Consider the following 24,836-nt stretch of genomic DNA (forward strand, 5'->3'; position numbering starts at 1 on the left):
AATACCCTAATGTTGTTTTTGTGACACCTCATGCTGGCTCCCGCTGCCCGTCATCCTGCTCTCTTGCTGGATCTTATTTGTAGCTTTACTTCCCTGGGTGGCGAAGGAGGGTTTGCTTGGGGAGCAAGGGGAAAAGGGATACCCGATGGTTCTTAATAAGTTTGGGCAGGGGGCCGACTCCTCCATGGTTTGGGCTGATGGGGGAAGACGGGTGCATACAGGACATGTGGCCTGACTTGAATCTAATTTTATCCTCTAATTTTATCCAGTCAGTGCCTCAGCCGTAGCTAGAAGCCCTCCTTGCAGGAAGAAAGGAACTGGTCTGATCTAACAGTTTGCAGTCAGGCAAAGGAGCAGTCTTTATTCCCTCACTCCTGCTTGGGTAGCCCTGCCTTTCTCCTGGTTTGCCATCTGTCTGACCTCTCGAGGTGTAGATTCATCTTACTAGCCCAGCAGTGAGATGAAAAAAGAAAGAAAAAAGAAAGAAAAAAAAAAGAAACTCCCTCTCTCCCTCCCTGTCCTCTTGCTGGCATAGCTTTCTGCGAAGTTCCCAAGCTAAAGTCAGGTGAGGTCCAGAGCCAGCACAGGGGACAGAGAGGGACCATGTGGTCCTGAGAAGGCACGGGAGAGACACTGCTACTGGTGATGGCAGTGAGCTGTCAGACAAGAGGAGATGACCCAGTCTGACCTCAGCCAGTAGCTGCTGCCATTGAAATGCTGCAAAATGAGGTCTGATTCAGAAAACTGCGAATTAAAAAGGTATGTGGGAAGAGTCACCATTTTTCTGTATCTACTTCTTTGTGGTGACATTGAAAAGAGAAACAGGAGTTTTCACCACTGTGGTGTTTGTGATGGTTTGATTTCTTTTTAAACAGACTCCTTAAAGGGCAAGTTGTTTTTAAGTGTCTGCATTGATCAGAGAATAAAGCTCAGTTGCTTCAATTGTTGTAAATACTTCGGGAATCTTTCAGCCACTTCAGGTGGCTTTGTAACTCTCTCTCTTCTCTTGTTCTTCCACTGGCGGAATCTTCTGCATCTTGAACTTTGCTTTGCTAGTTAGATGATTCAGGTTGTCTGCTGGGGAAAGAAAATATGTTTCTGTTTGCTTGAGTATATTAGTTGTATTGTAAGCGAGACTGAATTAAGGACAGCTGTTCTTGATGTCTGTTGAAAAACTATTGAAGAGCAGTGGGTGTGACCAATTACGTTTCATCCCCATACCAAAGCCACTTCATTAGTGATTGCTTTGAGCTAGCAGGCCTTTTCTATCTTGTGCAATTATTCTTCCCCCTCCTGTTGCCTACTTTCTCATAAAATCATAGCAAAAAAGGAGGCAGCAATCTTTTGTAAGCTTAGGTTGAGTAGATCTAATAAACAGGTGTATGATATCCGTCACGTCCTTCAAAGCAGTTGTTATCTTCTGTAATTGCATGGTTCACATTTTATATCACCTGTGCAGTGTGTATATATATGTAAGGTAGTTAATTCTCTCTGCTGATTCTTTGTGGCTTTATGGAAAGCAGCCTTCTCCAAGGGCTCCTACACTATAAGGGTTATATGTCTTTTTTTTTTTTTCTGAACTTATCTAGTGGACTAAATGTAACTAGATTAAATGAAGAGGAATTGCTAAGACCCTCTCCAAAAGAGAGTTTTGGCTAGTGTAACTGTAGAGTAGATGGGAAATGAATCTATTGCCTTTAGCCCTTCAGTGCATAGGAAGGAATTCCTTTGAGGAAAAAGTAGCAGGCTGGGCCCCTGGAGAGCGTAGGAATTAAGTGAAAAGGAGAAGAGGGAAATGGACATTTATCTCCTGAACTACAAGAAGCAAAATCCTGCCCTGTGACCTGACCATGATTGTGTATGGGTAAGAAAGGCCTCATGCTATGGAAAGGACTTTGTTTCTGTCCTCTCTAGAGGCCAACTTCTCTGGAAGCAGAAAGGCTGGAGAAACAAGGTCTATTTTTGGTTTTGGGGGAACAGGGGTGCCCCTTCATAGCATCAGCAAACAAGCTAAGATCTCAGAAGAAAATTAATATTTATTTATAATAACTTAATTGCTACTGCAGGACATGTAAGTCCTAATAGATATGTTCTACTATAGCAAAGTATTCAAGGCCCAGGTGTCCAAGGGAAGATACAGGAATATGCTACAAGACCATGAATCGTGGCTGGGAGCTGTATCTGGAAAGACCTCAATGAGGGCAGAAGGAAGTTTGAGCTGTGGCAGTTGAGGAAATCCTTTGGACCCAGCAGACCAAATCTCCTATTTAGTAATATCCTATACTGCATATGTGATATGGAAACTGCTTGTTTTTTCATGTATGATTTATACAAAAGTTTTGGATCCATGGTGGGTATCTGAACCCCAGGTTTCTTACTTTTAAAAACCAAGTTAAATTCAAAACCACACCTGTTGAATCTTTATTGGATGAGGTAAGTTGGAGAAAGAGAGAATTCTCTCTTGCACAGAATCAAGAAACACAAGTTCCACATGCTCAGGCAGTGACTTTCAGCCTTTGACCTCAGTTGTCTGCTGCCAAGACTGCAACTAATGAAAAGAGAATAAAATACTACAGCAAACTTGAATCCTAATGTATGTTGCAATAATTTAATATTTAACATTTAAAACTTTAGATGCTTTTTTTTTTCTCTCTAAAGAACGAAACTATTAGGAATGGTTTTCTTTAATTCCAGCCTACTAGATAAGAGACCTGGATAAAGGGATTCCTTGGAATGCAAGCAAGAATGAATCCTTAGCAGTGTGGACTCCATATGTTTATTGGTCTCTCCCTAGTGCAGTGGCAGAGATGCTTATCACTACAGCTTGGCTTTGGAAGAGTGGACCTTCAGAGCCTGCAGCCAGCGTTGGATGCAATCTGAATGTACTGCAGCATCCAGACATGTCACGTGTCCCTGCTCAGCTTGAAGCTAGGACCCTCAAGGAGAGGGTCTAGTATTCTGGCTGAAAGCTTTATCAGATTTGGAGGTGCTGTGAAAAAGCTGGTGGGTGTGTTTAAAGCTGGTAATTTTTCACAGAAGCTTTTCTGTATGGAGTAGAAATAAGCCTTCCCTTGTGATACTGATTTTTTTCATTTCTTTTGGCAATAGTTAGGGAATGAAGTGTATGGTGCTGGGGTGGAAACTGTGGTAGCAAAGCAAGGTATTCACCCTCTGGTTACTCACAGGTGATGAGGAGAATATACTTTTGCCCAGATAATACAGGGATGGGTAGTTTCCTTCAAATTCTTTTAGGTATAATTATGGTATTTATTTCTGCAAATTTAATATTGCGTCTTTCTTTTCCTTAAAGTTTAACTTCTTTTTATGGATATGTGAGATAGATACTGCAATGAAATTGTGTAGCTTTTTTTTATAGCTATCAGCGGGTGTCCTTAAGGAGATTGCCACAGCAATTTAATAATAGGCATGCAAGAACATGTAACCACTGATGAACACTGTCCAAAAAGATTCCCTCTGCAGTTCTGTTCTGATCCTTTTTTTCACTCTTCCTTCAGTGTGATCTTTTTACTATAACATCTTTAAAATTTGTGGGAGGTGGTAAAAAGGTTCTTTGTTAGGTGAATCCTCAAGTCAAAGCACTCTTCAAATTGCTTGTATAGCGTGAATTTGCTAGAAAGCCAAGCCGTGACTGTGAGACCTGGGGTGCTAAATATAGTGGGAATACTGAGAAGAAAACTTGGTGCTTTACTTGGGGAGTATACAGACAGTATACACCATACAGTTGGTGTGGTGAATCCTGTGGTCCTAGGAGCTGCTCAACCTTGAATAATTTTACATGATAATGATGTAAGTAACTCTTTGTATCTGGGACAACACAGAATTTATCCATTCATCAATGATGGGCCTGGGTTGTCAGGTAGGTAAGTTTACTCATTTTATTCACTACACCACCTTTGTCTAAGGCAACTGCTTTTTGAATCTATTGGCATTAATGTGTTCTCCTTTATACACTTGTACACACAGGGGAGCGTACCATCCTGAGCTACATCTTATTTGGATTATTTTTGTCTTGTGTATTGTCTCAAGGCTCCTCGTAGCTGCTCCACATGTCTGCTGGACAGGTGCTGCTCCAGTTACCAACTGCTGTAGCTCGGAGTCTAATCATCCCTTCCTATGCATGGAAACTCCTGTCTGGACGCTCACCCTCCAAAAAAAGCTATGAGGAAAATACATTAATTAAAGGCCTTCTCATTTTATATTGTTTTAGGAAATATTAATATACATTATATATATAAAAGAGAGAGAGAAGAACTTGACTTATTTTTCTTTGTCTACTGCCAACCTGTTCCTGATTGTTTATCTAGTTACTGTCTATTCCATCTGCTTATCTAACATACAAAATCTGTAACAAAATCTTAATTTGCCTTGATTGAAGGTTTTTGTTTCTATTACCCAAAATAGCTGTGGCTCCTAACTGAGAGAAGATCTGAATGGAGAAGAAAGATACAATTCACAGGTAACTACTTAATTCTGCTCCTAATGCTTATTTGGTATCCACAGTCCTTGTTGCCCTTTCCCCTCTGAGATCTGTATTTTGTGGACACTTCTGCAGAGGCGCACATGTATTATTCTATATATAAGGATCTCTTGATCCCACTGATGTCCTCACAAGTCTAACTTCTGCTGACGGCTAGGGGTAGCATCCCTTCTGTCATTCCTGGTTTTAAAAGCTTTTGCCATCCAGTTGTGGAAAATAAGGGACCTTTAACAGTAGAGTCTCTCTTGCTGCCTTGTGAAAGGGGCAGGAGGACAGTTGCTAAGAACAGAGGGGAGCTTTGGCAAGGGTCAGGTATTTAGAGTAAAGGGACTCGCAGGACCAGGGCCTGGTACAGATGGTTTAGGGGCTCTGTCAGGATGTGAGGGGAAAGCAGCCCTTACATGTGCAAACAACTAAGGTGCACTCCTGTAGTATTTAGCAGTAAACCTTTATGTTCTTATCCCCTAAGTATTGAGGGTGGTAGAGAACATGACCTTGCACTTAAACCATGTTTAGGGGTTACTATGGGCACAAGTGGCATTGAATAGACACAGGTCCAACTCTATATAAGAACTAATCATCAAAAAGTGCTGGCAGTAGGGATTTGAATCCCCTGTAGCTTGCAAAAGGGGGGTCAAAACACAAGGAATTTCAGATTAAAAGCAGCTGTATTTGGGCCTGCAAAATAGTAACGAGAGGAGATGGGGAGGCTCAAGGAAAAGAACATAGAAACAAGGTAGAAAGGCAAATCTGATGCTTAGAAAAACTGCATTAGCATGAAGTAATTATGGGAGTGGCTGAGTGAGTGGATAGTACTACTACCTTGGTTTGGTTCTGGCGGTGCTTGCGGAGAAGCTGTTGATAGCAAAGGGGGCAGGACTATTTCAGCTGCATGGGTTGACAACAGTCAAATCCCCTAATTCAGACAAGAGATTTCAGAAGGTTGTGTAGACTTGGAGGTATTTTGGGGTCTAAAATGCAAGATTGAATAATATCAGGCTTTATCCAAGCAAATCTACAAGCATGTCAGCTTCCCTAGAGTAAATGAGGTTAATGCTGTGCAACTAATCAAGCATTTTGAAAGCAATCTCAATGTATAATTGAGAATTGGACCTTGCTGCATGTCTTCAATTATTTCTTTTTAAATAAATGTTAACTCAGTAAAATAAAGATATCCCCTTAAATGGCTTCTAGTTAATTTGCTTTATTTGAAAAAGAATGTAGTTACTTTAAAAAAAAAAAAATAATCCCTCCTCATCTGTGTTTATGCATCTGGTGTTTAAAAACAATGCCAAAGTAGTTTATTAAGTATGTCGCCCAGACTGTCTGAGATGAGTACATTGCTGGTTCAGAGCAAATGTTAATTATGTTTCAGGTTTTCCTCTGACAAAGATACAAAAAGTTTGATTTAGCTTTTTTAAATCTCAGTATTTGCTTCCAGAATTGCTCGTTAGTTAGTCATTCATATTTCTGTGCTAAATATGAGAATGCTTGGCTTATAAAATGATTCAATCATGTAAGAGCTTTGACTGCAGGGAACGACAAATTCAGAAGCTTGTTATGTCAGAAAGGAGGAGGAGGAACTTCTGTTTAGGTCTTGCCTTCACAGGGAAAGGAAACACTGATAGTATCTGTGTAATCTTGCACTGATGAGCTGGCATCACATTGCTTTGAAAAGATTCATATTTGAAATCTGATGACTAAGTGGTGGTGGGCACAGCTGCTTTAGAATCAAGAGATAAAGGAAAGAAGGAAAACAAATCCAGAATTGCTATGTGAAAACCTTGCTGACATGTAATGCTGTCAGAACATTCATAAAGAGCAGAAACCCTATTCAGTGTCAATATCAGGTACGTGCTATATTGAATTAAATATTTATTTTTTTAAATGTTGCCAAAGCTCTGCAATTGGTGATAGCCACTGGATTTATGAACAATAACCTCTATAAGTGAAATGGGATAGTTAAATTATCGAGAGTTTTTGTTTCAGTTCCAGTGCACATTTGTTCTTAAAGTCTAACAATTTATGTAGGTAAAATGATCTTTCAACAGGTTTGTTTTAAAAATTCTTTGAGGGTTCAGAGAAAATTGTGGAAGCTTGCTATATTTTAGGACTTGGACTTAAAAATCTAGTTAGAATAGGATTGCTGCACTACAAGCAGAAGGAGTATTTTTGAACATAACTTAGGGGTTTGGATTTTTTAAGGTTTATGGAAAACTGCACAAATGAATGTGCTAATAAAAGGTAAAAGCCACTTCTTGGCATCATAGTATTTTTTTAGGACCTGATCCAAAACAAATCGGAGTTATTGGAAGTTTCCTCATTGGCTTGACTAGACTGTGGATCGGGCTTTTCAAATTCTAGGTCTCATACTGATAAATATCTCAGGTTTTGTTCTTGCAGTTGCTGTGTCTACCTAAGTAGTTTTCTCATATTAAAGTTGGTGATACAGGTTTACATTCTTTTAAAGAGAACTTCAGTTTTGAAAAGGATCTTCCTAATTAGACAAGAAGATACAAGCCTATTTCTTACATTTGCTTTTGGAAATGCTAAAAGGTGTATTTAACAATAGCTAAAGATTGGACAGCACGTGCGTAAATCTTCATCAAACCTATCAGAACCCCTGCCTGCGCGCTAGTAAAGACTTTTGGCTGGCAATGGTCTTTTTATCTTGGAGGTTTTTTAAGTGAGGTTTTATTAGAGAAAATAAATTTCAGTCTGGAGAGAGGATGGGATAAACAGCAAATTATGCAATTTAGACCTTGGAATGGCTGGTAAATATGCTATTTCTTTTTGGGAAAGGGTTCAGCCTTGTCATATAGAGAATGATGCACAATTACCATTTATATGCAGAAAAAGTTTTGATATGGTTATGAGTTGCATGAGAAACCGCTTTTGAAAATAAAGTCATTTAGCATTTGATTCTGATGTGCTGAGTTTTACCAGCAATCTGTTTCCTCATCCGTATCCTTGAAATTCCTTGCTCATCTGTTGTCCCCCTAAGAGGGGGAGAAATCTAAGACCGAAGTATGGTGCCTTAACTGGAGTAACAAATACATTTTGTATTTCTAATTTAAAGCTTTAGAACTTTTATTTGCTATTTCAGAACTTTATCAAAATTCCTTTTTATGTTTGTGAACAAAGGTTAAACATAGAATCACCCCTCTGTCGCTATCCTCCTTTTTGCTTTCCTTTCTTAACTTTCCTGTGTCTTTTTAAATAAGATGTAACTTACATTTTGCAGACACGGTGACTGTAACACAGTGTTAGAGGAAGACAGCTGTAGTGTCTCCATTCTCAGACTAGTAACTCTGTGTGTGTGTGTGTGTGTGAACAGTTCAGCTTCCTTGGACTTTCAAAGGAGAAATAACAATAAAAATCTTAGACCTGAAGGGATGGACTAAATCTTCTTTACAGTTGATCTCTTAAGTGCTGTAAATTATGAGAACCAATTAAGTGAGCTTCAAGTATTGCTGGAGAAAGTGGAATCACAAAAATGATTTTATATCCCGGTGAATTTTTTTGTTGGTAATCTGATAAATTTAAAATATCACGGGAAGAAAATACCCATAGTTTTAGAGACAATCTTAAAATGTTGCACTTGCAGAATTGCCTTCTGTAGCAGTAAGCCACTGTGACTGTCTATGATGATATTCTGATTAAGAATGGATTAAAATATATTAATTAAAACAACTATAAAGCTATGTTAGTATATGATCTCTTTAAATACACTTAGTTTTAGTTCTGGTTCTTGAATATTGACTTGAAGGTAAAGTAGAAAAGAACTTACAGTGAAAAGGGATGATGATCCAGGGGGCTGAATAGATTTTATATCTACTATCTTACTGTGCTCTTCTTCAATTACCTGCAACATGTTTTTGCTAACAGCAAGAAATATTCACATGGAAGTCTTTGCTGGTCCATTCCTCCAGAGGCAGGAAATATGAAAGTCAGGGAACAGAAATCCCAGAATCATTTCTCTGATTTCATTTTAATAAGATTAGGAGGACATTCAAGTTTTGTCTTGATTAATGTATTAGACAAATGTCCACCTGTGTGAATCAACAACAAAATTCTCACTAACTCAGTTGACATGGGATTTTACCCACAGTAAAAGGCAGTTTTTCATGTCCAGGTTGATGATGAGACAAATCTAGAACAGCTGTTTTTGTTTAAGGGACTAAAACATATACACAACCTTTTGTTACCTGGGGATGATGTTAAATATATCTGATCTGGGATTTCACGCAACGTTGTAACAGTGTTTCATAGCTTGAAAGGCAAGAATGAGCAATACCTTAGTTTCTGCGTTATTTCAGTGAATTAGTGATGATGAGGGAAAAGTTACAGCATAATTACTAATTTGTCAGTTGTAAGTCTTTTAAGTCATCAAAATTGGGTATTAAATAACTGTGTTGCAAAAAAATTTTTTTAAAGAAGTTAATAAAATTGCAGGGGCAAAAATATTTAGTCTTAATTTTCTGTTAACGTGAAGTTGTATAGCAAAATGAATACAAATGAAATAACAATATTTTACATAAATTCCAATAAGGAAAAAATTGAATTATAGCTAAAACCAGAAAAGCAGCTAAAATTGTACTGCATTTCATACATATTCATACATAGATTTCACTTCTATCCAATTACAGAAAAGGTTGTTTATTCAAGTTTTATGACTAAAAAGACAAAAGTTTGCTTTGTGCAGTAAAAGGTAAGGCAACCATGTATTAGGTGAGGCAGCCACGTATTTATGAACTGTGTTGTTTGGATACGGAGTAGAGCGAGATGCAAACTGGACACTCTCTGCCATCACAGAAGAAGCCAGTCCCTCAGTGTCTCCCAAAGCACTGTTCACAGTTTTAGTTGCTGCCTGAGTGGCAGTGAGGGAAAAGGCATCTTGCATGTGGCATGTTTTTCTTGGACAGACACAGCAGGCTGTCTTGAAAACAATGCTGACAAGTGCTGTTATTTGAAGAGGCTTTGGGCTTGTTGCTTAATAAGACCACTAGTGAAACAGTCTCTTTTGTTACGTAAATTAGTCCTACAGCATAAATAGTTTGCACAGTAAAGAGGCTGTGTGGAAAAAGCACAGTAAATAAGATGGTTTTACCTGGGGGAGGAGAGAGTGGAATAAGGGATATTGCACATTAGTCTGACAGGAAAGTCTGCTGCTTTTTGTCCACTCTTCAGATCACTTAGATCTGAAAAAATGATTCCCTGACAGCAAGTTTGCAAGGAGGGTTTTCTTATGCCAAAGACAACTCTGATTATCACTGTTCCCTCTCAGCCTCATAAAGCAAGAGGTCATTTGAGGAGCCTGAGGCATGGCACGCTCAAGGGAACAGCCAATGCATCATGTCTGCTTAGCCAGGAGAAACTAAATCCCACATTCACTGATACACATACTAAACAGAAACTCCCACCCCACGTTTTGGAGCGATGGCAGGTCAGATCCTCTGGTGGTATAGCATGTGCTGCAGAAATAAATTAGTTCATGTCATAGAATTGTTTAGGTTGGAAAAGACCTTTAAGATCATCATGTCCAACAGTTCACCTAGAACTGCCCAGTCCACCAGCAAACCATGTACCTAAGCACCAAATCCACACGTCTTTTAAATACCTCCAAGGATGGTGATGCAACCACTTCCCTGGGTAGCCTCTTCCAATGCTTGACAACCCTTTCGGTGAAGAAACTTTTCCTAATATCCAATCTAAACCTCCCCTGGATCAAATTGAGGCCATTTCTTCTTGTCCTATTGCTTGTTACTTGGGAGAAGAGACTGACCCCCACCTCGCTACAAGCTCCTTCCAGGTAGTTGTAGAGAGTGATAAGGTCTCCCCTCAGCCTCCTCTTCTCCAGGCTAAACAGCCCCAGTTCCCTCAGCCGCTCCTCATCAGACTCGTTCTCCAGACCCTTCACCAGCTTTGTTGCCCTTCTCTGGACACGCTCCAGCACCTCAATGTCCTTCTTATAGTGAGGGGCCCAAAATTGAACACAGTATGGCATTTGGGGATATGTCCTGTTTGTTTACCCACCAGTCTAATTTTGTTGCCTATAGATTGCCAGGGGGTCTAGGTTTTAGGAGCGGTTATGACCTTACTCTATTGTCCATTAGCCAAACGGCTCTTAATCTCATCTCAAGTTTTTATGCCTAGTGATGGACAGCTGCTGCCAAGGGCAAATCTCTCATCTTTGCTTTCCTCCGAAAGCAAGACAGACAGTATCTCTTCCTGAGAGAATAGGAAGTTTCAATTCCTGCTCTATTCCTATTGCCTGATTTACTTATTTTTCTTTACATATTGACCTTTTTTCCCCCTCCGTTTTCTGTCTTAAATTTCTGTCTGGCATGAGTGCATTGCTGCTGGCACTGCTCTGTCTGTGCCTGCTGTATATCCCCGCAGGCTTGCATGGGGGAACTGCTGGGGGAACAGGGAATAAATGCAGTGGTATTTTCAGTCCTCGATTTATTTATTTCTAATACAGGAGATGCTGAATTGTTATAAGAGTAAACAGAAAGAACTTGACTTGAGTCAAAGAATCTCAGCCCCTGTGCCAACTCATGTTTACGGCATGCCAATAACTAAGAGACAGTTGTTCAGTAACCCACCAAGCTGAGTGTAAGTCCTACTGGGCAAAACGAGGCTGTTTCTCCATATATATTTGCCTTTTTGAAGACAGATGGTTGAGCATGGTGCTCTGTTTCTCAGCAGAGTCATATGAATTAAAGATGTTCCTCAATACAAGCTTTTGTAATCACTAGAAAGTAATGAGGTGGAGGAAGGCTCCTATACGCTTGTTTTTCACTGTCATTAAGGGAGAAATGGTGTTTGAAGGAATTAGTTCCTTCTGGACCCAAGTAACTGGGGTATTCCCTGCTGTGGGCACAGAATTATGTTCTGATCATCAAACCAAGAATTTACTTCTCAGAATTAACTTCTTAAGAATTAGCTTAATTAATTAGCGTGTGCTGAGACACCCAAGTGTGCTTCAGAGATGCACATCCCAGCTACACGAAAATCTGAGTCTCAGGTGTAGGCCAGCCTGTACTGCTCTTCTCTGCCCTTCCTTGTATCAGAGCGCGATGCTTTCTTTTAATAATAAAGCTCTTATTGGACAAGAGTGATATTCTGTGTACTAGGTTCTGCCAGGATACCGCCGTGGATTGAAATGTGATTGCAAAATCCTCAGATAGATCCTTGTAATTGCTACTTGTGTAACAGTTTTAATAGATGTTTCTTTTCTAATGGAACATGCTAAAATTTTCACACTGAAATTCAAATAGCCTTTTCAATGGAATATGTATTGAGTGTCCACACTGTACTTCAAAGTAATTGCATAGAGAATAAAGGAGCTGAAGTCTCTCAGTTTGTATTCTTGAGCAGGACAGTGGCTTTCCATTTCTGGTCTCTGGATCCTTAAGTCTATGAAACGTACCTAAGAAATGCAAATAATCGAAAGCTTAAATCTATTCTGAGGTCTGATAACATTTTAAGTGTCGACAAATTGAAAGGCTAAAAACTACTCCAGTCAATCTTAACTCTAGTTTGAATTGAGATCTGAAAATCTTTTCCAATTGTATGCATACCGTCTTCTAGTGAACTAATCCCATTGCGGTATATGCAAGACAGCTCTTTTTATGTACCATGAAGTGTTAAATGCTGGCTGGTTGTCTTTGGACAAGACCCACAGCTCTTACCTTCTTGAACAAACTTGACGAGGTGGCCAATGTCTGGGGTAATTAATGATCTTTGATACGCTTCACTCTTTCTAGCTCAGGTAAAATGGAATTTCTTCTGCTATGAATGCCTCCAGTAGAGGAGGAACATAGTCATAAAAAAATTCTGGTGGGAAGGGACGTCTGGAGAGCAACTAATCCATCATCCTGCTTGAAGTGAGGTCAGGTTGCTTAGGGCCTTTTTCAGGCAAGTTTTTTTTATATCTCCAAAGATGGAGATTTCACAGCCTTTCTGGGTATCCTGTTCCTGTACTTAATTCTCATTGTGGAGAGTTTTTTCATATGTCCGCTGGAATTTCCCTTGCACTGACTTGTGACTGTAATCTCTTGTCCTGGCTTGTGCACTTTTTCTGAAAAGAGCCTGGCTTTGTCGTCTTTGTAACTCCACTTTAGGGAGTAGAAGACTGGAGTTACACCCTCCTGTAGTCTTGTGTTCCTCTGGTGGAACAAACCCAGTTCCCTTGGTGCCTCTGTGTATATCATATGCATTGAGCCCTGAAATATATTTATGAATGTTTAGAATAACCTAGCATTTGTCAGTGTCCTCAGTAACACAAAGGCTAAGATAGGCCAAAGAGAGTGCTCCTTTTGCTTAAGTGTTTCAAAGTATTCTTGCCCCTATGGTTTTTAATCTGCAGTATTTTCTTCAGAGGAGGTCTTGATCTCATTGAGAACAGGCTATTAATTTTGCAGGAGTGAGTAAAACATCTGATGTCTGGAATGATAGCTTTATTTTCTTTTTGCTTCCCTATCTATCCCCTACTTGTTGCATCTAGTCCTTCTCAGGTAATAATAAACTTGTTTACTTATATGCCTTCTGTTGGCAGTATCTGGCACTGCTGTGTTTAATGAGTAATAAGTTTTTCACAAAACTTGAAGCACAAGTGCCATTTTATGCATCAGGAATGACTTTCCTTTAATGATCAGTTTTTGAGAAAATGATTCAGTTCATTGTTGCATGAAGTTTAACTTAACACAATATTAATAGAATGCTTTGCAAGATGAGTGAGGGGCTTAGGCTGTGGGGTAGTGGAATGCATGCTTGCTGAATCACCTCTATTAAAATGAAAGGAAGAATGATTGCACTTTAATTTAAGCCTAGCAGAGGAAAAGGTCATCTTAATTCTCTATTGCAAAAAAGTCTTTGCTCAAAATATATGACTTGCCTATAAAATTCTAAGCATGTTGTGGTGTATGTTGATGGAATGGTGCCTGAGAACATCCATCACTCTATCACTTTTTGCAGACTGTTGCATTTTTCTAGGAAAAGCTATTGTATTATGTTTCCAAGCAGGCTCTAAAACATGGCAGCCTGCCCTCTCTACCTATTTTTTCCCCTTTCCAAAACAAACAAACAAACAAAATTAAATTATTTATTTCATACAAGGCTTTAAAAAAGATACTTGGTGTAGGTAATGTGCAATAACTGGCTTCTGAGTTTGTTCAAATAGGTCAGATGGCTTAATTATTTACCCGTGTATCTATTTGACTATGACATCTAAACCAGTTCTTGTGCGTGATCTGGTGTGTCTTGCATGGTCACTCTCAAGATACATCAGGTTCAATATGTAGAGCTGTTTAAAGACCAGAAACCTAATTTTTTTTTGTGGAGAACACTGATAACATTAGATTTTTGTTCCTACATCCTCATGGACAGTGGCGTCACCCTCTGTGTATTGGAGCCAATGAAACTATTTTCTCTTATGCCAGATGTGAACACTGCCCTTAGGGACTTAGATTTGTGAATGGTAAGTGTTACTCAAGGAATTGGACAAAATGGCTGTTTACTAAATAATGGCATTTCAGCTGTTGAGTACCTTGCTAAGATAAACTGATTTAAGTGGACTGAAACATTTGCAGTCTCCCAGAAGACTGTAGTATGAAAATAATGCATATCTATTTTGTTTCCATGTCTGGTACAGATCTAGTGCAGTGCTGATAAATTAGGTCTGAATAATGTAATTTAAAGTTGAATCTTGCTTTTAAAATCTTTCTTCAGAGAAGGAGGAGATGTTGGAATGGGAGTTCACTTTATGTAGAAGCTCATTTCTGTTTAATGAATGGTGCTTAAGATACTAGGATATTATACCAGGATGGAACAGATTTATTAGCCTGTTGCACTACTTATTGTAAGCCTTGACTTAGATGTGGTCATGCTTCCTTCTGAGGTATTGGTGTTACTGGAGTTTGTTTTCTCTAGCCTTAAATCTTAAGATCTGGTTCCCTGAATCTGCAGTCCTTCTTTAAGACATAGAACTTCATAGTCCAGTTTTTAGGACCTTCTGAGCAATACTGGATAATTTTAGCAGCTTCACTTTATTTGTGAGGCTCTGGGCTTCCCGTTCTAAATTCTCTGGTAAGGAGAGAAATGTAAAGGTAGGTAGAAGGAAATGTGAACAATGTGATCTCATGTAGATCCATAGTCTACTGTGGCTAAACTATTTCTACTACCCAAGTTAATTATCTTAAGCCAATGCTGTTATTTTTTCACTATATTGCAGTCTGCTGAAGACCATGAGTGCAGTTTTCTTTAACCTCCTGGAATCCAGAGTCCCTTCTCTTGTAAATAAGTCATGAGCAGTCTGTTTTTGAGGAAGGCTGTACTGACTTTTCATGCTTGCATGGACTCCTCCCTCTAAAACAAACGTCACTCTTGCTTCTCAGAACTTCTGTGTATGTTTCTAAATACTGTGTGTTGCCCTTTGGAGAGAGTATGTCCTTCTGCTAAATAGGCAAAACCGACATACCACTGCAGAACCTGCATACCACTCTACTGGGTTACCTCTCCAGAAAAACATGACTTAAAGCTCAGCTGATTTCAGTTCACAAAATTGTGTAGTACCAGCTCTGTGTTCTCTCTGCTTCTACAGTGTACATGCATATATTTTCCAAATGTCGCGGGGAAACTACACAACCAGTTGCCTGCTGCAGAAACTATCGAAGTGTCATAGCAGAATGTCTCTAGCTGACTGTAACAGAGGTGGTGTTGTAATGCCTGCCAGGTCCTTCTCTCGGAAGGGTTTGGGGTTACCCTGCACTGTGTGCCCTTTGCAGGGGGGCAGAGGGACACAGTTAGCGCAGTCGGCTCTTGCTGGACATTCCAGATGCTCCTGCAGAGTGTCCACACGCACCTTGAATACGTGCAGCCTCTGAGATCGCAAATGATGTACAGCTTTACCTACACAGAAGCTTTAAATGCATTTTGAATTCAGTGTGCTCACTGGGCCCATTCATAGTAACCACTGAAAATAGTCGTAAGACTTAGTTCCATCATTTGCTGATTAAAAATTATTTGGGCTACCCACCCCATAATCTGGGAGTGAAAGCACTTTTGGGATTTTCAGTGCTTTTTGCAGTGAATATTGAATGATGGTTCGTTTCTCTTAGAGGAGTCCGTGAAGCATCTGGCTGGGGCAAATGACGCGTGTAGACTGTGTGAGGAGTGAGGTCAGATTCTCCTGCTTTGATTGCATCGGAGTTCCAGTACAACTGCTGGACATAAACAGCTGCTGAGATATCTCATTTTCCTGTTTCCCACAAAGGAAAAAACAGCAGCTGGATCTGAAGTGCCTGAGCTGATTTAAATGAGTTCCTGGTTATTTCTACAGATATCTCCAGTTTCATCAACAGAGTGCAAAGTGAGAAGGAAGGATGGACCCTAAACTATCCATTTTATTCAAAAAGACATTTCTTACATTTTTTGTTAACGCTTCTACCCTCAGTCCTGGCCGTAGAGGAAAAAAATGTGTCAATGCCCCAAGTCGGCGTGCTAGAAATGCCATCTGGCTGAGAATTTTTGGGACAGGGAGGTTGCTGGTACTTCAGCAAACCTGTGTTTGAATCTTCCTCATCTTGTTTTATGGCCACGTGAAGTGAAAAAAGGTAAGAATATTTAGCATCAACACTTTGGCCACTTCTGGAATAGCAAAGCTGTGGGTGACTTTTTAATTATCCCATGATTTTTCATATTAAGATCTTACTACCATCTGTAAAAGTACACTACAATATCAGTTCTGGGGGCTGCAACTTGCTATTTTGGAAACAGAACTGTTTTGGATTGCAAGCTATCAGAGGGCTGCATGTCTGTCTTCAAAGCTGGAATGAATTGCAGATGAAACCCATAGTGAAGAATAAAAACGAAATATTTTTAAATGCTACTGTAAAAGTGACGCTTCCAGGACAGGGGTTATGTCTTAGGAGGATGGTTGTGGTGGGCTTTTTTTTTTTCTTTTCAAAATTTTTTGTCCCTTGAATAATTTGGATATACCTAAATCTGACAAAGACTATTTACTGTGGGCAAATTAAGGTCTCTGTTTTGATAGTTGATTCAGATGGGAGGAAGGATGAAGAGTAGTTGGGATGGGGATGGAGAGTGGCAGGAAATTATAAAACTTCTGGACCTTATGAAATCGCTCAAGTTCTGTCCTGTCAGCTTTGGAAATATCTGCATTTTGTGACTTCTGCTTTTGTAATGGCTCTGTTCAGAGATGCCCTATCCAGGGACCTCTCAGTGATGAAGTTGCATTGCTTACTGACATCCATTACATGTCTTCCTCCTCTGTGGAGAGGGATTTGCAGTGGAGTTCTGGTTTTGGAAGGTAAAGGAGACATATGTGTGTGTGTGTGTTTGCGCATGTTCAAAATACCCGCTGTTGCATGTTTGTGTTGATAAAGGGAAGGCTGAAGTACACTTACAGCGGGAGCAGGAGGTGGTGAGTTTTTAAAAAGAGAATTGATTTCTCAGGGCACTCACCCCACAGTTGTGGTCCATAGGGTAATTTTGCCTCTGACATAGAGCAGTTTTACCCTGGTTGTAACGAGTTGCTTTTGTTAAGATCCAAGTTGTCACTGGCATCTTTGTTTCAGACTTCAGGTGATTTTTTTTTTTTTTTTGGTTATTATTTTTTAAGGGAGTCCAAACTCAACGTGTGTCTTAGCCTTTATTTTTAAGGAAGTTCTAGAAAGCATTCTTTTCCCTAAAGGTAGTGAATTTGACTGTTTAAGTGCATTTGGTATGTAACCTGTTTTAACAGGATATTTTTATATTTTCTATTTTACTGATTCCTTTCTTCTTTTATAGAACAGACTTAATACAGAACTTTCTTACTTTTTAATTCAACTTTTTTTATACCTTACCATCTTAGGATGAATATTTAAACAACAGTCTTCAGTCTTGCCTCAAAATGTCCCTGTGTGCATCTTCTCACAAGGACTTTTCTCAGTTGCTGCCACTTCAGGATATTGGATGCAATAAAACAGAAATTAAAAACTCACCCGCTGGTATCGTCTCTCCAGTTCCCTACAGCTGTAATCAGTCCACGTTGACAGCAGAACACAGTCCAGTCTATATTCCCTCATCTTACATGGAAAACAGACATGAATATTCTGCGATGGCATTCTGCAGTCCTGCTGTGATGAATTACAGCATTACCAGCAATTTTGGTGATTCAGAGAGTGCATCTGTGAGGCAAACATCAAGCCCCAACGTGTTATGGTCTGCTCCTGGCCACCTCTCCCCTCTGACATTGCACTGTCAGTCTTCGCTTCTGTATGCGGAGCAGCCACGGAGTCCGTGGTGTGAAGCAAGACCGATGGAGCCAGTGCTACCTGTGACCAGGTCAGTACTACTCATTTCTTTAAAACTTTGCTGAAAATTATTTACAGTTTCCTTAGTTCTTTTAAGTTTTTTCTTTTTACATTTGACTTCTATGTGTTGGTCTCTCTGGAAAACCAAACCAAACCAAAAATCCTCCACCAAACACCAAATCAGTCCTGGGTTTTGTGGTTTTTTTAATGTAACTTCTGAAATAGGATTTCTTTTTCAGTAGCTCCTTAGAGAAGTATACACCGACATAAAGCACTACAAATGCCTTCAATGTGAGAACTGTTTGCTGTGTGTAAAAAAAAGTTCAAGACTGCTAGGTACTACTTTGTGTAATAAAAATGAATTTTGCTCTGGCAAATTAAGGCCTGTGAGTGAAAGAAGTAAAGGTTCGTTCTTTTTTCCTTTTCGTACAACATTGTTTGAATTCCATTTTATCTGGATTTTTTTTTTTTAACTGCATCTAATAGTTATGAAGGCTTTTCATGAACTTAGAATTTTCTTTGGTTTTTGGTTTTAGTATTAACAGTCACACAGCAACATGCATCATGTTCAAAAGAGTGCTGCTACTGGGAAGTCTGACGTTGTTTCTTGTTGCTGCTCTGAACTGACTTCATGAAGGCGTTACGAACAGCAGATTCATGGGCTAAATTTTCAGCTGTAAAGAAACGGTGTTTGCACAAACATGTTCCCATTCTGCACATTTACTCATATTACAAACCACAAGGAATGTAGATCATCAGCTGATGAAATTACTCCATTCACGGGCACAAAAGCTGTTGGATGGATAAAAGCACATGGTTTTGCAGGTGCTGTTCCTGTTTTAGCAGCTGTATGTTTATTCATAGGGCTTCTTATTTAACTTCAGCAGTCATTGTCAGTATGAAAAATAGTGTGTCCTGGCAACAGTTTTAGTTCAATTGTTAATAAAGGATTTGTGATATTTTTGAGACTACCCACGTTCCTTCTGCAATGGGTGGGCCTTACGTTGACTGCACAAGGCTAAGGCGTGAGATCTACGTCTACTTTGGACTTGTAGGCTGCACAGATCTTCAGCCTGGCCACCTGACTAGTCACTATTTGGAGTCAGCAGAGGGTAGCAGGCTGTTCTGGAGTGCAAATCTACTTTAAGTGTCGGTGTGTGGATTGGGAGAGGCCATTTGGGTAGCGCTTATATACAGAAGAATTCCCCAAGCAGATCTAACGTGAATAGGGCTAACATCCAAACTCTTCCCGCTTTGGTTAAAGTTTCAAAACTTTGACAGCCCTGGGAAGGCTGCTGTAGCTTAGTGTTTGAAACTGCCTGGATGATGGGACAGCAGCTGGAATAACCCAAGAGCAAGAGCACCCCATCTGATGCTCTGCAGTGTGCTCTCTACATAGACAGAAGGGAAGCCAAACTTGCCACACTGGAGTTTAAGTAAACAAGTCTTCTGCCATTTGTGCAGATTCATACAGACTATTGCTCTTGTAGCTGATGATGACTTAACTTAAAGAAGAGAAGTGAAATTTGGAGTCTAAATTTATGAATGATCTTCATTGTTCAACAGCAAGTAACTACTGTGTTGCTTGGTAGCTGGACCTTCTCAGTGGTTCATTTGTCTCAGTATGATGCATTGTAACCCCCACTTTGTGTATAGAAGTTGTAAAAAAGAAAAAAAAATTGACATGGAAACACAAAAAGCAAAAGCTGTAATTCCCTTATTGTGGATATCTGTCCTGAAATAAGGCTGTAAAGAAAAAAAGCCCTATGCTTCCTTTTGCTTTATCTTTTGGTGATCTTAAGTTAATGTCATGAACATTATATTTATTGCCATGGGAACAATGACTGTGGCACTACAGCTTCGTAGATTATACCTTGAAGGAAGAGTTCTTGGGGTTGAAACTTAAAGGAATAGCTCTGGGGGAAGGGAGATACTAATGCTGTAAAGTGTAAGTAATTTTAAACAGCATTGTAGTTTGAGAAAAGGGATTTTGTTTGAAAGATGAGTAAGAAAGCATTGTGACATATTTAAACCTGTTACCCAGTTTATTTTACCTTTCAAAATAAAGCAAGAGTCTCACCGTGAGAGGATTTTATTTTCCCTGGGTGTAAATTTCCGTTAACATTAGCTAAACTAATGTGGTCCACTTTGCTAAAGCTGATCACTGTGTAATTTGGATCTCCTTGTAGATCAGCTTAAAATAAGGAACCTGAATTTTCAGCATTCCCTTTCCTCACAAATAGGTTCATTATATGAATACAGAAGAAATTTATTTAACTTTGCTAAATGCAAATGCTATGCAGCGTAGCGTTACTTTGCACCAATAGTTCAACAAAAATAAATTGTATTCCATGTAAAAATAGATGTGAATTTTTAGAGTTCCATTTTCTTGTACAAAATGGCAATAATTTGTGATAAAGACTCCGCTATATTTATTTGCATTGTAGGTCCTAGTGAAGACAATAGACATATTGTCATAAATTTTATTGGTGCAGGATCACTCAATTTATATTAAAATTAAATGAAGAGAAAAGGAATGTGACAGTGTAATTATATTATATTTAAAAGGAATCTGAAATTGATTTCTGTCTTCATCCCCTAAATAAAAGGATTTTAATTAAAGAAACAAAAGGTTTCTTTTCAAAATGAACAGGTATATTATTTTCTAAAAAGTGTTAGGAAACTTAGATGAAGTTGCCAGAGTGATGTTTCTGAAACTTAACTTGGTCTTCTTTTCTGTTATTTTCCTTGTGGTTCTGACTAATTGCAGGTAGAGCGTGTAAGTAAAGGTTTTGGGGTACACAGGCTAGCAATGCTTGCTTAATTAGAAATTATTTAGTAACTTTGTCTTGTTCACTGTGCGCTAATATCATATTTATACATGGCTTAAACTCTGCTCTGAAGCCATAATTATTTGCGTTATTCTCCTATGCTTTTTGTATTGTGCTCATTCTGCAGAGCACTTAAACGTATCTTGAAGTCTCTTTGAGGTGATGGGTTGGCATCTCCATTTGGTGATGGAATAGTTATAGAGATTAAGCAAAAATATGTCTCTTAATTTTGAGAAATCTATGACATGATTTTCAGCATATTAATCAGTGTTTGGAGCATAGCAGAACCTGTGCTTTGGAGACATAGGGATTGACAGTTGTGTGGTATTAACAATTCTAGAAGTTATAGTGGAGGGAGTCTGTAGAAAATGAGGAAGATAAAGATTGAAAAGTATTCTTCAGCGGATTTTTGCCTATCATCTTGCACACATTCTGGGAGAGAATGGAAGAGCCTTCTTCATCCTACAGCTTAGGTTTGTATGCGATTGAATTATCTCCAGGCACTGAATGAGCCAGTGGCCTGTTGGAGGGAAGATTATAAGAAATTATAAAATCTGGACTATTAATTTTTGACTTAATGGATTTTTTTTTTTAAATTTTCTCAGTGTTTTTTTTCTCTCTTTCTTTTTATGGTGTACAATAGCTTAGGTTTTAAAAAAACCTGATAGACAACAAATGCCATGAGCAAATCTTGCTACTTTCTAGGTCAAATCCTTGCCACCCTTCTTCATTTTTTATAAAAATTTGAATTTAGGTTCAAGTTTTCCAAGTGTGGCATATGCATCAAACGCTTGCTGTAGCAAAGCTAGAGGTAATTAGGAGACACAATAGATACTGAATAACCTAAATTCTCTTGCTAATTCCTTCTCCTTTAGGGTAATCATCTTCTCACTGTTGATGACTAGTAGGAAATCACTGACTTGTTACTTTCAAAAAAATCTTAATTCTTTTTATGGAAACATAATATCTCTATATAGAAACCATGATCATAAAATAGAGAGGAGTAATAGGTGTAAAGCGATAAATCTTTGTCCATACAGCTCCTCAGTAGCAGCCAGGGCACACCCCCCATTTTCCTGCATCCTTCGGTGCAGGAGCTCTGTGGGCATACAGCCAGCTACCGCCAGTTCTTCTGGAGGACCTGGCAGCTCGTCCATCTGCTGAGCGTGCTGGAGTGTACCAAGAGCGCTGGGAGGTGGTCTCTAACCCCGCGTGGGGCTACCCATTCCAGTTTGCTCTTTGTGTGGGTACGCTGTCTGATCGCGAGGTCCTCAGGGTAAGGAACGCGTACCTTAAAGCTCTCGACTATTTCTTAGCTCTGTTGTCCTTAAAGACGACAGTAACAAAACGATTGGGTTTGAACCTCCTGCTGCGCTGCTGCAGCTATTGCAGACGAGCAGATTTGATGCCCGTTCGGCCCCTGCAGGAGGAATTTGTTCCAGATTGTTGCTCTGCGTGCAAGCTGTTTGCCACAGCCTGTGGAAGCCACGCAGCTTGCATATGTGCGGAGTGACTGTCATTAAACTTTTAAGCAAGGAAAGAAAAAGTGTTTTTTAAAACACTTGTCATGACTGGAAGGTAAAAACCAGCACTCCTTAGTGAGACGTTACGGTGTGTGCTTTTTCTTTATTTTCATCCATAACACCTCGGTGCTTTAACGAGGGCAATAAACATCGCTCTCTACAGCATATCAATCAGTCACTGAGATGCTCTCTAGCTGATTTTGATTCTTTTCTGACTCTCACAATTGGATCATGATTCCCAAGTAGAGCTTAAAAATATACCTCTTCTACTAATCTGAAATGCCAAATTACTTTTTCTTCCAAATAGAGGGAAACAGGAAGGAATAGCAATGCTTTTTCCTCCTTGCGTTAGCAGCATGTTAGGCACGTGTGATACAGTCCCTTTATTCTAAGGGAGAGCTCCCCCACACTGGTCTTCCCAGCGTGGCAGAAGGGGAAATAACTTAGTGATGCGTCAATCCATTAATGCGGGGGTGTGTGTAATCAAAGGCTGGGCTCGTTAAACATCTAAACAGCCTTATATCCTGCAATATCTGAATGAATTAACATTTTCTAAAAGCTTGCAGTAACTTAATTGTACAACAAATACCTTAATTATTCTGTTTTGGAATTTGCTCAGAGAACCACCTTTTTTCCTTTCCAAATTTTCTACTAGGAAATTGGAGCACGTTCTCCTCAAATACTTACAAACTTGATGATTTTTAGTTGGCATGTGGGTGTGTTTGTCCTTACCTCCTGTCATGAAACCAGCACAAAGTCTACTTTTAATATGTTAGTTAAGGCCTCTTCGACAGCACTTTCAGAATGTTTCTACTGTTCCATTTAAACTTGCTCTTGCTGGTAAACATGTTTCTTATGCCCTGGCAATGTACCCTTGTTCTTTAAAAGTCATGAGCCATGCTGCCTGCTGTCTTATCCCAACTGATATTTCTTCTCCTCCCTAATCCTGCTGGAAGCTGGGATGAGGAAAATTCTGCAGTTTCTGACTTCTGCCTCTGTGCTTAAGTTTATACCTATAAGTTGACTATACAGCTTTCCTTTTGTTAAACTGCTGCTGAGAGTTTGCATGTGACACTATTTTCTCTCTATCTAGAAATTGTATTGACCATGAAGGTAAGGCATGCTAAAACCACTAAGAAAATGAGATCCAGAGAAAAAGCACACAATGGATGTGCTTCCTATACCTAAAAACCACTTTACTGATAATCTAAGTTCCTTTCCTCTTGCTGTTTGTTTACAGGATCTTGGTGTCAGGAATTGGCTGTTATTTCATGTTTTTATCCTGTTCTAATTTTAATCCAGTCACTAAGAATAGTCGCAGTAAGTTGGAACTATTTGCAGTGCTTCAGGAATGCATATATCTTATTAATTTATACGGAGCAATAATTTTTTTATGTATGAAAGTATTTTATTAATTGTGTTTCTTCATTCCTCTTGTATTCAGACTTCCTTTTATTTAGCATTAGGTGATCAACGTGGCTCATCACCTTGAACAGAAAACTTTGTCTAACATTATGAGTTGATCTTGTAGGCTGAGATTCACATCTCAAGATATTTCTCTCCAGCTTCTCACTGAGTGAATAAAGCCTCGTTTAAAGGATGAAATACTTGAGACTAGATGTGTATTGCTCCATCTAGAATTTTGCCTTGCTAACAGTACGAAGCAACTGCAGCTCTGTTGGTGGTAGTGTTTATCATGTCAGTCCGAGCTGTCTGAGTTCACATTTTCCAAGCAAAGCTTCCCAAAGGCAAAGTCCACTTGGTTCGCAAATTCCTGGACTTGTACATTTCCAAGGATTCTTCAAGATCTATCAGCATTCCATATGATTTTCCCAGAGTTGATGTGAATGACACATCAGCAGTCCAGTTTTATGCCTTTGAGTATTTTAAAACTTTATAGTCTGTCATCACTGAAAGCTCTGTGATCGACTATATGCTTTAAATAACCTTACCAGAAAATGGCTTAACAGTGTTTCACACTATCCTGTGTTCAGTAATAAGAAGACAGTGGAAAATAACGCAACTCTTTGCAATGTAGATTACTTTTTTCCTCTTTTATAACAGATGTTTTTCTTTTCTATCAGAGAAACGTTAAAAAGAAAAACTAATGGCAATGACTGTACAAGCCCAATTGCAAATAATCCTGGCTCGAAAAGGGATGCCCACTTCTGTGCAGTCTGCAGTGACTATGCTTCAGGATACCACTATGGGGTCTGGTCATGTGAAGGCTGCAAAGCATTCTTTAAAAGAAGTATTCAAGGTAGGAGAATTTGATAACTTCGCTCAAGTAAGTTTTTTCATGTAATCAGGGGCTGCAGCGGTTGATCTGGTAATGAGTTGATCTAAAATCCTGGTGTATGGTGCTGCATGCTGAAAATAGAGCAACACATGATTTGACTACTTTATCTTTTGGCTCTTATGTTATCAAGATCTGGAAATGTCACAGAGTGAGCAATTGATTTCTTTAGAGAAGAGGTGGAATACATAGCATGGGAAGGCCCTGCAGCAAAAGCCTCGGTGGGATGGCACTGCAGACCTGTGAATCTGATTGCAGTTTGTGTCCCAAAGTAGGCATAGTAATTGTGAATTTGTTATAATAGACACAGTTAGAGTAGATAATTGCCTGGAGACTTTGCTTGCCAGGAACTATTCTTGACAAGAG

The 24,836-nt window shown here is 39.3% G+C and overlaps 1 protein-coding gene across 1 annotated transcript in view; it reads left to right on the forward strand.

The window, feature by feature from the left end:
• Window positions 1–6,208: 6,208 nt before the first annotated feature.
• The window catches only part of ESR2 (estrogen receptor 2 (ER beta)), a 43,605-nt gene continuing 24,977 nt past the window's right edge, over window positions 6,209–24,836 (forward strand). The window contains exons 1-3 of the mRNA XM_009572778.1: window positions 6,209–6,348; window positions 17,379–17,851; window positions 24,259–24,434. Coding sequence (XP_009571073.1) covers window positions 17,418–17,851; window positions 24,259–24,434 — 610 coding nt within the window. The 5' untranslated portion in view covers window positions 6,209–6,348; window positions 17,379–17,417. The remainder of the gene's footprint in view (window positions 6,349–17,378; window positions 17,852–24,258; window positions 24,435–24,836) is intronic.

This window comes from Fulmarus glacialis, unplaced genomic scaffold, assembly GCF_000690835.1.
Source record: "Fulmarus glacialis isolate BGI_N327 unplaced genomic scaffold, ASM69083v1 scaffold43932, whole genome shotgun sequence".
In the NCBI taxonomy this organism is placed as follows: domain Eukaryota; kingdom Metazoa; phylum Chordata; class Aves; order Procellariiformes; family Procellariidae; genus Fulmarus; species Fulmarus glacialis.